We start from the raw sequence: 14,056 nt of genomic DNA, 5'->3' as shown, positions 1-14,056 counted from the left end.
AGTAACTGTTTTTCCTGTTTATTCACATTTACGAGGAGATATCTGTTTGGTATTTTGGAATTTGAAAAAGGTTCTATCAGAAATTGTGTACGCCCTGTTCAGTGATCTTGGTCATAGCGTATTTGCTGGGTAAGTGGGCTGAGTACCTTGAGTAGCAGGGAAGGACTATGGGTGAGACCACTGCGTGGTAGGAAGGACCCTCCTTTTATTCTCTCTGTGGGAGCAGTGGTGGAACCAGAGCCCCAGATGTCCATGTAAAGTGAAGAAAGAGCTCCTGGGCCAGTGGAGTTTATTAGAGAGCCAAGTAGTTGGGTTTCCCCCTCATATTTGTTCTAATAGTTCATGTTAGATGAGCCCCATGTTACCTGGAGCAAATTCACTACTTTGAGGCATCCTTTTATCACAATACCTTTACTCTGATTAGCATGCCACTTCACCAGGTGAAGGCTGCGAATGAACATAAAAGATGACTGCCTTGTGTGGGGGCCACTGGTAGAATTCCAGTAATCCTAGCATTTGTATCTGATCAGCTACCCGAGTATTTTTCTCCCGCCCCCCCACCCCCCCGGCCCCTGCTGCTCTGGGCTCACATGTTCTCTGGATTTGTAGGAGATTGTCATTCATTCACTTGCTTCCTCAGAGCTCTCCCCCTTTGCTGTGTTCAGTTACAGGATAGGAGGTACCTCCCTTGGCCTAATCCTACCTATGCCATATATAACAGCAATCTCTCAAAGTGTCTGGATTTTGGTGGCATCCTTCTCTGTTTAGTAGAAACTGGGTTTTAAACAAAACTAACTTATCCTAACTGTATATTCCTTAAGCCATACCAGTAGGTTTTCAGGAGGGAAAAATTTAAGTTCATGGACTGAAGTAACCATTTTGAAAAGAAACTCTGATGCCATCTTCTCTATTGGTCAAAGAGATACATGGATGTACTCATGTGAAATGCTTCCATGAAATCTGGGTGTATGGCATCTCCCACTTCTTCTTTACCCATCAGATGTTTCTGTTTTTGTAATAGATGATTCAACACGTGTTCTTCTCAGAGAAAACAAGGACTGCATCAATGCTAGTTACATTAAAATAGTCAATTCTGGAGAAGAGTACTACTATATCACTACCCAAGGACCACTGCCAGGTACCACAGATGACTTTTGGCAGATGACTTTGGAAAATAACTCTTAATGTTATTGTCATGATAACCAGAGAGGTAGAAGATGGAGTTATCGAATGCCACCATTACTGGCCCATTTCTACGAAGAAGCCTTTGGAATTGAAAAGCTGTCGTGTCTTCCTGGAGAACTACCAGATACTTCAGAATTTTGTCGTTCGAATATTTCAAGTTGTCAGGAAGTCCGTAAGTTTTAAAAAAAACTCATCTATTTAGAGATATATATTTCATTATATAAGCACACGTGTCAGGAGGAGCAGTTAGAAGTAGGGTGGGATATAGCTGGGGATACTTTTTAAAGTAACTTGTTTTTACTTCTCCCTGGTACCAGAAAGTAAGACAACACCACTTCTATTTCTGCCTAACCAAACTCTGGAGAGATGTTAGGGCAGTTGAGAGCTACTCTTGGAAGTTGCCTAATCCTGGGCTGTACTTCGGCTGCTTCTGCTGAGTGTGACATATATATATATATATATATATTGAGTCCTTAAGATAATGCTGATGATCACAGTGCCAGGCGCTACGGCTCCACACCGAGTAGTGGAGAGTTCAGTGTGCTCCCTGGACTTTCAGTTCCTCTGCTCAGTGGTAATACTGAGATCTGTATGGGGTGCTTTGGGGGCTCAGGAGGGACGTACTTAGCTCTACTTGGGTTTTATGGAAAGGTTTTCTAGAGGAGGTGACATCTGGATTGAGAATCGCCCAAGTGAGAAAGATGGAAAGAGGAAGTAGATGGCCGAGGTGTAAAAGAGCATGGGATATGTAGAGAGACATGTAAGTAGTGAAGTGTTTCTGGAATGTAAAATCGCAATGCCAGGGGGTAATGAGGGCTGAGAGGAGGCTACAGAAAATAGGCAGGGAACTATCTTGGATCTCAGCTCAGGAGCACGAACTTTATTATGAAGATAATTGGGACACATTTGAGGTGAAGTGCAGCACAAGTGAGGTGGTAGCATATGAGCTCCTGCTCAGAAAATGGTGCTGGAATTTAAGAACTGAGAGGTTTTTGATACTAGACAGTATAGTGGTGGTAAGTCCAATGCATGATCATCAGTGTGAAGACTGAAAGAAAGGAATGGTCCCCTTTGCAAGAGAGAAGTAAAGATGTGAGGTTAGAGTGTGTGCTGGGCTGTTGAGATCCTGAATTTGCCCTGTCAGAGTCTGTCGTCAGGAGACAGGCAGCATCTCTGGTGAACGTGGCAGATGAACCGGGAGGTTTAGCCACTGGATGATAGCAATGAGAAGATGGAGCTAGGAGGTATGACACTCAAAAGGAAGAGGAGTTTTTGTACCAGGAGGAGGAATAATGAATTGGAAATAGCATTGGACAGTAGGGAGTCTGCAACCTAATCTCTACGCTCTGTGGTACCTGGCGCACAGGAGGACAGGTGGGCTGGATTAGAGAGGGCTGCGGAGTGCAGTGTCATGGGAGGCAAGGCAAGGAAGTGGAAGAAGCATTTAGGGAAGTGATGAGGGTTTCCAAGAGTTTACTGTAGGATGGGGGCCTGAGTGCAAAGGGAGACATGGAAGAGACAGAAGAGTAGGGTGGGAGGGAAGAGGTGAAACTGAGGGGCATGGGGAGGATCAGAGCACAGAGCAGTGACCAGGGAGGCTGAGAATAATAATGGCTGACATTGGTGGGGAGCTTGCTGCTAGTGCTAAGCACTGTGCTTGCTCTGTATGCCTGGGGATTTGCCCGGCCCCTCGCTCCCCTAATACTGTTGATTCCCTCTGATTAACCAAGTATTGTGCCAGGTGCTGCAGATAGAAAGCAGATACAGTCTCCATCTTAGAGTACTTACATCTGGTGAGGAAGGAAGACACCACTTCCAGGTGACATGTAGTGCGTGCGATGAGAGAAGGACAGCATGCTTGGAGAACACAGGCCAGATGGGAGGCACAGAGAGATGATCTGTCTGCAAGGATGCAAATGCTCGGGTCCACCTGTGGAGCCTTGGCAAGGGGGTCTAGGATGGTGGCCTTTGGACTGAGGCCCACGAGCCTCAGAACCACGGGGTTTATGTTTGGAGAATCTGAATCATGGGTTCTGTCTTCACGGCACTGGCTCAGGAAAGCGGCGAGGCCCACCTTTGTTCAGTTTCCCAGGGGTCAGCAGGGGCAGGAAAGATTTAATCCCTGAGCTATGTGATGGGATGAGCGCTGTCCTCAACTTGGTGCCTTCACAAGATTTTCAAGTATTGTTTTCCTCATCCAGTTTCATATACGAATGATTCATACTTGATTTTCTGTTTGGAACTTAGGAAAAAGAGGTGCATTAGGGAGAAGCAGAGAAGGAGTGAGAAACCCGCCCAGAGTTTTTTCACAAGGGTACCCAGTGAAGTAAGATGAGGGCTCCACCCTGGGGAAAGGGTGAGCCCTCTGGAGGGGATGATGGGTAAACTCAGAGTGCTTTATCTGTTGACCCTGAGGAGAGTTCCATGACCCCATTTTCAGGGGACTCAGCACAAGAGTTGGGACCAAAGTCTATTCACATGGTCATTAACCACCCTGTCTTCATCGCCAGAGGAGATTGCCCCCCGCCACTCACCAACCTGACCCAACTTGACAACACCTACCTATTCTAATTAAATTTAGTATCATGACATATAAGCCAAGGTAGACTACTTTTCTATCTTATTCCTAACATGTGAGCTCATCTTTCACTCTAAGCGTTTGGATTCTTGGTGCAGAAGGAAAATGGTAGTGTTGATCTGGAGGGCCTACCCTATTGTCCAGCTCTAAGCCTGTGAGCCTCCTGAGCTAGAGTGCATCTGTCAGTCACTCCTGCTCTTACTTTTTCATCTGTAAAATGAGGATAACATAGTGCCTGTTCCCCAGGGCTGATGTGCAGGTTAAATGAGCTAATATGTGTCAAGTCCTTAGCACAGTACCTGGCACATTGTTAAGTGCTCAGTTCCTGTTACCTGTTAGTATTCTTATTTTTATTAACATATCGATGTAGTCATTATTATTATTATATCTGGCATATTAGAAATTAATATAAAATCTCTAATACAAAAAGCTGAGAAATCTCTTCTTCTCTCCCCTTTTCTGCTCTCTCTCTCCCCACCCCTCTTTCACGCTCTCTCCCTTACTCCCTCTTACCCTCCCCACCTCCCACCCCCAACAGACAGAAACTAGTCACTTTGTAAAACACTTGCAGTTCACCAAGTGGCCAGACCATGGCACTCCTGCCTCAGCAGAAGGTTTCATAAAGTATGTTCGTTATGTGAGGAAGAGCCACGTTACAGGACCCGTCCTTGATCACTGCAGTCCTGGCGTGGGCCGGACAGGGGTGTTCCTCTGTGTGGATGTTGTGTTCTGTGCCATTGAAAGGAACTTCCCAGTAAGTGTGTGAATTAAGCAGACAAACCAATGCTGTTAGTAAATACTGTACTTTTAATAGCCTTCTAATATCTGAAGATTCATGTTTGGCTTTCAGGAGCAACTTATTAAATAGCACGTGAGCTTTGGCTACCAGCTTCTCACTTAACTGCTGCAGGTTCTTGGAGATGGTTGTGAGGATTAAAGTACAGAATGCAAATGAATGGCTTAGGACAGTGTCTGGAGCGTAGTAGGTACACAGTAAATGTGAGTTAGTTTTCCCTTTGCTTCCCTCCACCCCACACATACAATTTTTAGACTCTTATTAGAGGATGTTGATGACACGTGCCTGTTTTTAATGAACAGAAATACAGACACGTGAGCACATTAGACTTCAGAGTTAATGAGAGGTCCCTGGGTGTGACTGTCAGTTTTGCCACATACTTTAGATTTTGGTGACTGTGACATTGCTTATCGTCCCTGAAAGCTAGTGTTCTCATACATAAAATAAGGATAATAATATTGTTGGGTTTGAGTCAATCATTAACAGTTCTTTACTTCCCTCCTAAATTTGTAACCAGCTAAGGCGTAGACACAAGAATTAGACATACTGTGATTCTATTACCTTTATTACTGATTAAACTAGTTAGGGAATGTGGCTTTAGATATGTGCCCCAAAAGGCCTACCTACTGAACTGTTTTCCTGTCTATGAGGAGAGGAAGCAGGCACTGGGAGAAAGCAGCTCTTACCATGTCCACAAAGTATACAAAAATCCACACCTCAGTCGTAAGAAAGCAAGAGCTATGAGACATTTGCCCTGGTAGACAGGTCCTGCAGCATTATCTTGTTATCAGAATAGATGTCAAGTCTCTGCTCTCTCGGGCATTATGTAGTTAGAGCCCAACAGTGACAGGCTTTCCCCTGTGACAGCAGGTTAACTGCATGGGCTCCACACCTCTCCCTTCTAAGGGTTGTATTATTGAGGTGGGAAGCCCCATAAAAAAAGACCGGCAGGACCCCTAGGCAGGGCCACTACTCCCCTGCCAGCATCATCCGGTTCCTTGGCCCAGAGGCTCTATCTCACTTTTTGCCTCTGAAACGGCTTACTTACCCCTGAAATTCTATTGGTTCCCTGAGCTCACTCCTGATCGGATATTTCCTTCACTCCTGATTGGTCCATTTCCCTAACTTCTGATTGGTCCATTTGTAGTACTTTGTTTGCATGGAGCTTACTCCTGATTAGTTATTTCTCTCTCTCCTGATTGGTCCATTTTTACAAAGCTTGTTCCTAATTAGTCAACTTTTGTTACACCTTATTTGTGTATGATGTTGCAAAGTCTAGACTGGCAGCCTATAAAAGCCTGTGTAAACCTGCAGATGGGGTCCAGAGCTTGGAGTGTTAACTCCTCTGGGCCTGCTGGCGTAATAAACCTGAGTTCTCTAACTCTCCGAGTGCTGCTTGGTCTCTTGTCCAGATCCAGATTGCTGTCACAACTGAGCTGTAACACTGAGCTGTAACACGTTTTTCTGCAACATTTCATGGGGGGTAGAAAAATGTCACTCCCTGGAGGACAGAGGAAGTTTCTTTCTCTCAGAAGCTTTAGCCAGTATCTCCTAGCATTTCTCTGATTCCAATTGAGTTATATAGCCTTTACTCTAAACTAATCACTGTGGGAGATGCTGGTCCATTTAGGTCATTCGGACTACTTTAGGCCATAAGGTTGTGAATGAAGAGCAAAATGGTTTTCCAAAGCAAACTGAGAGTTTTAGTACAAAGAATGAATATAAATGAGGTGATCAAAAAAATGGCGAATGTCCTCAAAAATGCTGAAAATTTAAGTCGTATCAATCTGATGTTACCAGTTCCCATAGTTTATGTTGTTTTATTCTTTCAACAGAAAATGCATTAGCAGAGTTTTTATTTTATGTATTGTTCATCATAATTAAATCATTTTTTGTATTTGTCCTTATTTTGTATTCCTTATAGAAACTATAAAAACTGTAAATTTTATATTTTATGATTATAAGTAGCTCTGTTTTTTTTTCCCCCATCATTATACCTTCTTTAAATTCAAAATGTGTTTTATCATAAGTCATCTGTCAGCTCAACAGTTTTTCTTAGGGGTACATAAAATAGTGATATATTTTCTAATTAAGGATGCTTAGATTTGGTTTAAAAATAGTGGTTCAAAAATAGGAAATACATCCATTGTTTCCTTATTGGCTTTGCATAGAGCCTTAAGCTGTCAAGCGCTCGTACGGATGTCCCTCTCCACTCTTCTCAGAAATGTTTCCTACCAGAGCCAATCAAAGTGTGCTCTTGGAGCAGCAGCAATTTGTGGATGTTCGTCATTTGCAGCAAGATAAGTTTTCTGAAATTGAGAGTAAGCGTTTAGAAACTTTCAAAGCAGTTTGGTGTATCACTGTGACATCCAAGAGCATGACGGTGGGTTGGCCTTGTTGAACAGGGTGTAGACCAGTTTGTGTGCTGTGGAACTCACACAGGGGGTCTCGCATGCTGCAGACTGCATACCAGCCATGGGTGGCTGGACACGTGACCACTGATATTTTAAGATTAGTTTATTAATTATGACTCTAAAGAATATGAAAATCTGAGAAGATGTAACCATTTATTTCTTTTTATTAGTTGTTATTTTTTAGTCATTTTTACTTTTAATCAGGCTTACTTAAAAATCCTTAAAACATTGGAAACAAAATGGCTCTTCTCTTGCCAAAACACTGAGATTGGTCTGTAGTTGAAACATTCTTGATAGAACTTTCTCCTCTAACCATCTTCAGCATGCAATAACGGTCATTAATTGTCAGTTTCTATGTTATGACATAATGAAAATGAATAATCCACAGTTTAACACATGAACCTTTACAAAGTCAAAAATTCTTTACCACCCCTCTAAGCACACTGTTCAGTTCACCTGGTAGGCTTTTGTTTTGTTTTGTTTTTATTTTTATTTTTGTTTTTGTTTTTTTGGTAGCAAGACTTTCTGGATGAAGCAGTGTGTTGATTTATCTTCTGGGATAAATTCTTTAATCTGTGTAACTACCTTAAGACTGTTTTTTTTTGTCATTACAGCTCTACTACCAGAACATAATCTGATATAAAACTTAAGCTCCAAATTACATTTGTTGACGATGTAGTACTTTGCATTTTTATACAATTTAAAACCCGTTGTGTTCGTCAGTAATCAAACCAAGCAAAGGAAGAATTTTTGCTTCTTATCACATGATGTTCAAATCACAGATATGCTGAATCACTATGTTAGCAGTATCTGTGCATTTATTAAGTTGTGCTGGTAAACACTTTGCTACTTTTATTTGTTTCCTAAGTTGGTACCACTCCACATCCCCAGGCAGTCCCTGAATTCGTCAGGTTGTGATGTCATTAGAAAATGGTACTTTAACTATCTTTTTTTTTTTTTGCCGCATAATCATCTCAGATTTTCAAGAAAACACCTTTAGTCAAAAACACTCTTTGTCAAAAATAATTGGGAGTATTTGTATGGGACCTATGTCTAGTTCCATATTCTGTTTCATTTATCTATGTGTCTATCATTTCGTTAATACCACACTTTGGATTCCTGTAGCTATATAAGTCTTAACATCAGATAGAGTGAATCTTTCTCTTTCAAAATTGTTTTAACTGTTATAGATCTGTGCCTTTCCATGGAAGTTTTAAAATTAGCTTGCTATGTTTACAAAAAAGCTTGAGGGATTTTGATAGGATGAGTGGACATTTTTTACTATGTTGGATCTTCCAGTGTGAATGTGGTATGTCTCCATTTATTTAGGTCTTCTTTGATTTCTTTCATCAGCATTTTGTCATTTTCAGCATATAGATTCTGTACATTTTTTTTAGATTTAGCCTATTTCATTTTCTTTGGAGCAGTTATAAATGGTTTCACTGTCATGTTCATTGTGTGTATATGTATGTAGAAATGCAATTGATTTTTACATGGGGATCTTGTATCCTGTGATCCTGTTGAACTCACTCATCAGTTGTAAGAGGTTTTTTGTTCTGTTTTATTTTGTTTTTAGATTTCTTGGGATTTTCTACATAGATGATCATTCTGTGTACAAGTAGGGACAGACTTATCTCTTCCTGTCCAATATGTTTGCCTCTTACTTTTTCTGTTCTTACTATACTATCTGGAACTTCAAGTGTTGTGTTGAATATGAGTGATGAGAGAAGACTTTCTTGCCATCACTGATATTAGGGGGAAAGCAAAGTAAAATCATTTGTTCTGTGAAAGACCCTACAAAGTGGATGAAAAGACAAGCTACAGACTTGGAGAGACTGCAAGCCACATATCCAGAAGAGGTCTTACATTTAGAATATATAAAGAAACTTTAAAGCTCAAGAGTAAGAAAAAACAAAAATGAAAAAAATCCAGTTAGAAAATCGGTAAAAGACTTGACATTTCAACAGGATGTAGTGATGACAAACACATGAAAAGATACTCAGCTTCATTAGCTTTTAGGGACATGAAATTAAAACCATGCTGAAATATCATTGGATATCTATCAGAAAAAAACTAATATAAAAAATAATGACATCACCGAATTCTGGTGAAGATTTGAAAAACCTAGATTACTTATACATTGCTTGTGGACATGTAAAATGGTAGACCCAGGCTGGAGAACAGTTTTAAAATTTGGTTTTAAAAAAAAGCAAAAGCAAAACTAAATTAAACTTGCCATGGAACCCTAGCAATAGCACTCTTGGCTATTTATTCCAGAGAGATGAAAACCTGTGTTCACACAAAAACTGGTACATAAATGTTCATAGTTAATCTATTTAGAATAGCCAAAAATTGGAAAAAACTTAGATGTCCTTCAAAAAGTTGATGGTTAAAAAAATTGGTCCACATCCATACTGTGGAATACTATTTAGCAATAAAAAGAAATGAACTATTGATACAATTTCAAAGAATCTCAAGGCAATTAGGCTAAATGAAAAAAAGTCAATCTCAAAAAGTTAGATATTACATGATTTCATTGTATAATCCTCTTGGAATAACTAAACTGTAGACATGGATATAGATTACTGGTTGCCAAGGGTTGGGGGTTGAGATGGATGAGTAGTTCTAATGGATAGCAGGTGGAAGTCTTGAAGGGGGACAGTGCTGTATCTTGATTGTGGTTGCAGTTATCCGAATCTTCATATGTGACAACATTGTATAGAATTACACACACTCACACATACATGCATACACTCACAAATGATTGCTGTGTAAAACTGGCAAAATCTGAGTAATCTCTGGATTGTATCAATGTCAATTTCCTGGTTTTGATATATTATACTCTAGTTATATAGGATGGTATCATTGGGGGAAACTGGGTGAAGGATACACAGAATCTGTACAGCTTTTTTTTTTTGCAACTTACTATGTATCTATAATTATTTCAATTTAAAAATGTTTAAGGCTTAATTAAAATTTTAAATTACAGAAATGGCAAGTTATAAAAATAAAGGAATGCTAACATTTTCTCTGATTTTTACATACTTTTGGATTATAGTTGACAAACCTTAAAATTTCATGGTCTTGCTGCGCATGTCAGCATGATCTTGCTGCACATGGCTGGTCCTCAGTGCACCACACGTAACTTTTTAGGCAAGTTCAGCAGCACCTGAGCTGGTCTAGATTCTGTTCTGCTGATGAGGCTTCTCAATGCTGCGCCACTGTCAGGTTGCCGTGAGAGTTTCTAGACACTTATTACCAGTTTCTAGACTAATCTCATTGTGGTCTAGCAACAGCCCTTTGCAGACCTGCACCATCTTAGCAACCACACTGGTAAAGCGCAGGTGCAGAATCTGGTGTTGGGCCAACTGGTGCTCAGGGTCTCCATTTGAGCTGCGTGGGCTCTTTATATAAGAAACAGCAGTGTTACTGTTGTGGCCAGAAAAACTCTTCTGTGCTTCAGAATTTTCCAAAATCATAGTGTTGCTTTAAGTTCTCCCTTTAGAGAACAGGAAAGTATACACAGGGGCAAATTTGTTGTTATTTCTTTTGGAGAACATTTCTTATTATAAATGATTGCTTCCTGTTTTTTTCCTGGAAACCCATTTAAACAAGTCTTCCTTATCCATTAGACTAGGTTGAACATAGTACATTTTCTTATGACTGAAAATGAGAACTTTCTGGTTAAATTGTGATATATTTTTTACTTGAAAGAAATATGGGGTTCTCATTTGGCATTTATGAGTTTGTGTTTTCCCCCTATATGGATAATACAAAATTATTGTCATCCTGTTACAGTTCAACACCATGAATATAGTGGGCCAAATGAGAGAACAACGTTATAGAATGATCCATACAAAGGTAAGTCTCACCACATAAATTCTAATAACAATAATGAATATAAAGATGAACACTGTATAGCACGTTACAATGTATAAAGCTCTTTTGCCTACATGATGTCGTTGAATTCTCACTGTTTGAGACAGACAAGAGTTTTGCTCTTCTATTGCTGATGAAGTACTCCAAGTTCAAGGTGAAGAAGTTTGTTTGCTAAGGTCATTCAGATAGCAAGGGGAGGAGCCAGGACTGAAACTGAAGTCTCCTGATGCCCACACACATGCTTTGTCCATAATGCCATGTTATTTAAGTAACATACCTAAAGTTATTTCTGTAAACTTCTGGATAGCAGTTTCGGGATATTTACTTGGAACTAAACATATCAGTCATTGGCATGTCATAAAAAAGACATTTATGTCACAGATTAGTTATATTAATCATTGGGGTAATCAAGAAAATATGAATAATGAAAACAAACAGATACCCCTAAATCTTTTTTTAGGGTTTTTTTTTAGGCAATGTTGAATGATATGAAGTGTTTCATTTGGACTAGGGGTGCCTGAGAGACCTGAAAAAAAGGAGTTCAAATTTGATTTATCCAGTGAAGATATAAAGAGAGTGAGATTAAGAGGCAGTTTCTCCTCTGTTCAGTTAACCTTCAGTTAACTGGTTCTAGACCAAGAACTATATTATCATTTATCTACCTGGTATTTAAAATATGTTTACATACAGAGGTTCTTGGTTAAATGTTTGCTCTTTGTGGTAGGAAATTACAAATGTGTTCTCTGAAAGTGGATGTTGGTATTCAGTTAACATTCCATTGTCTTTCATATAGATGTATTTAGGAGCAGTATACCTTTTGGTATAAAATTGTGCATGAAATTCTTCATAAGCTTCTGACTTTAAAGTAAGAAAGACTTCTGTTGCCTCACACTTGAAATTACCAAATAGTTTGGATCTTCCTCACAAAGAATATGTTCAAGCTGTGCTGAAGGGCTTGCTCCTGCAAATGTGCTTTCTTGGTGTATCATTTGACTTTCTTCCTGGCAACTCCCTGAAGGCAGCATCGTTGGATTCGGAGTGAACGGTGTTTACCCACTGACCTTACTTAGGTAATAGCAGGTACCCTCCCACATTTTCCAATGAAATGAAAGTTACGTAAAACAACTGCAGCCTATTTGGTTGAAGGGATTACAGAGCTCGGTAGAGGACTTAAACTGTATTATTTAAGATTTTATTTGGAAAGACAGCTAACGGGAGCTGAGAATTTTCAGGATCACAAGATCGCAGGATCACATCATGACCTCTTAACAGGCATTTTCAAGATAGACACTTACCCATTATCCATGGTTTTTAGCTAGAGGCTGTACTGTTAGGTGGTATTTGATTAACTTAGGCTACTGAAGAGTCCAAATGGGATGGGTTAACTTTCTACACAAATTGGATTCCATTTTCCTATACTTCTGCACTCCTGTGGGGCCCCAGGAACCTCAGAGGACAAGCTGCCTTTCTCGAGCAGCTGGACAAAGACCTGTTGGTCTGGGAAGTATTTTCATGGGTGGGCAGAGTTCCTCCTCCCCATCACATGAGCACACTGGTGAAAGGTCCAAAACTAAAATAGATGTTTATATAGAAAGTCCAAGAGGAAATTTTTGCCTGTCTTGAGTTCTTTCCTATCCCACCCTAACACTTAACATATTACCCAGTCTGCTTTGTTAAAAGCAAATATTACCTTTTACTTACCTCTTACTCTCTGCCCTTTAGCTAACCAATAAACTTTGATACCAGCATCATTACATACTTCTGAGTATCTTTTATGCCAGATACATTTTTCAAACTAAAATCTATGATAATTATTTTTTTCTTCAGGGTCCCATTAAATCATTTCTTTCCATTACTGCCCCACCTCTGCTGTAACATTTAGAAGTGGGTTTTGGGAACCAGATTTTGGAAAACCAAATTCATGGTTGTGAAAACGAAAACTTCCATATTCTGTTTTTGAAAAGATGTGGCCATTATTACATTCATCTTATTACAGGATATTGCCTCATCCAATTACAGTGATATTTTGGTCAAGGAATTTTAGTGACCAGTTATACCTGATTACAAACTATGAAGCAAGTGATACATGTCTCTGTATGATGTAATTCAGTAGAGATCAGAATAGCCTAACACTTTATTGAAAACATTTCTAATATTAATTTGTAAATCTTGAATTTTTAAGAGGCTTATTTTGTTCTCTTGGCTGAATGAATACTTGAATTGGTTGAATTAAAATTGATAATTTTCATTTAAAAAATAATTACATTCCAGAAATATACTTCATATTAAATGGAATTGATGATTTTTACTTATTTACATGGTTTATATAAATAAATGTTAATTCTGATGATTGGCTTTAAATATTTGTATTACTAATTTTATTTCCTCTCTATTACTGTAAAATAACAGATATAATGTACAATAATATAATTTCTGAGAAGGACTCTATACTATTATTTAAATTAAAAGATTTACTATATATTGCCTGAAGTATTTTTATTATTTGGGCCTTGAAATGTTCTTGCAAAGAATTATTCCACAATTCTTGGTGGTAAACATGTCTCTTCTTTAATGTGTGCCTCGTATTTTTATAGCTGGACTAATTTTTAGTTTTTCAGGTAAATTAAGTAAGTATATATGGAAATATTGATTGCATTTGTTTTTATTTCACTTTTGGAAAGCAAATTCCAAACTGAAAATGTTCGACTAATTGAAATACTAAGTTTCACATCAACGATAAATCAGTTTTTGCCTAGGATATGAATGTTCCCATTGATACCTTTGTGAGTATATGAATGCTTATTTAGAGGAACTTTAAAAATATTTAAATATAAGCATTTATGGATATATTAGCTCTCAACTTTAAATACATGGTTTTGAAGTTGTTTGTGCTTGATAGACTTATATGTTGGACCCAAACTTTTCAGAAGTAAACATTGTAGGTTTTATTCTCATAGAAGTCTTAATAATTTATGTTTCTTTGGACCTCTCACCCCCAATCTGTCTAGAACACTATTGAATGTTCAATTAAGTTTAAAATTCTTACCCAAAGGTCATTTCAGTGATTTATTTTTATTTAAAAATCTCAAAGGAACATACCTTAAATAATTCTAAAACAAATAAGTTTCATTTCCTCCTTAATTTTTCTTAATACTTGGGAAGAATTAGTTTTCTTCTATGTTATCTTGAGGTTCAAGTAATTGA

General features: G+C 38.7%; 1 protein-coding gene across 1 annotated transcript; it reads left to right on the top strand.

Moving 5' to 3' along the window:
• Window positions 1-1,161: 1,161 nt before the first annotated feature.
• On the top strand, window positions 1,162-13,263 carry PTPN20 (protein tyrosine phosphatase non-receptor type 20). Its single transcript, XM_010963478.3, is given in 5 exon segments — window positions 1,162-1,182; window positions 1,184-1,357; window positions 4,302-4,517; window positions 10,772-10,834; window positions 11,656-13,263. Coding segments are annotated over 5 exon segments (540 nt in total). The 3' UTR covers window positions 11,722-13,263.
• The last annotated feature ends 793 nt before the right edge of the window (window positions 13,264-14,056 follow it).

The sequence above is a fragment of the Camelus bactrianus genome, chromosome 11 (genome assembly GCF_048773025.1).
Source record: "Camelus bactrianus isolate YW-2024 breed Bactrian camel chromosome 11, ASM4877302v1, whole genome shotgun sequence".
NCBI classification, from domain to species: domain Eukaryota; kingdom Metazoa; phylum Chordata; class Mammalia; order Artiodactyla; family Camelidae; genus Camelus; species Camelus bactrianus.
This window is presented reverse-complemented; position numbering and strand designations above follow the sequence as displayed.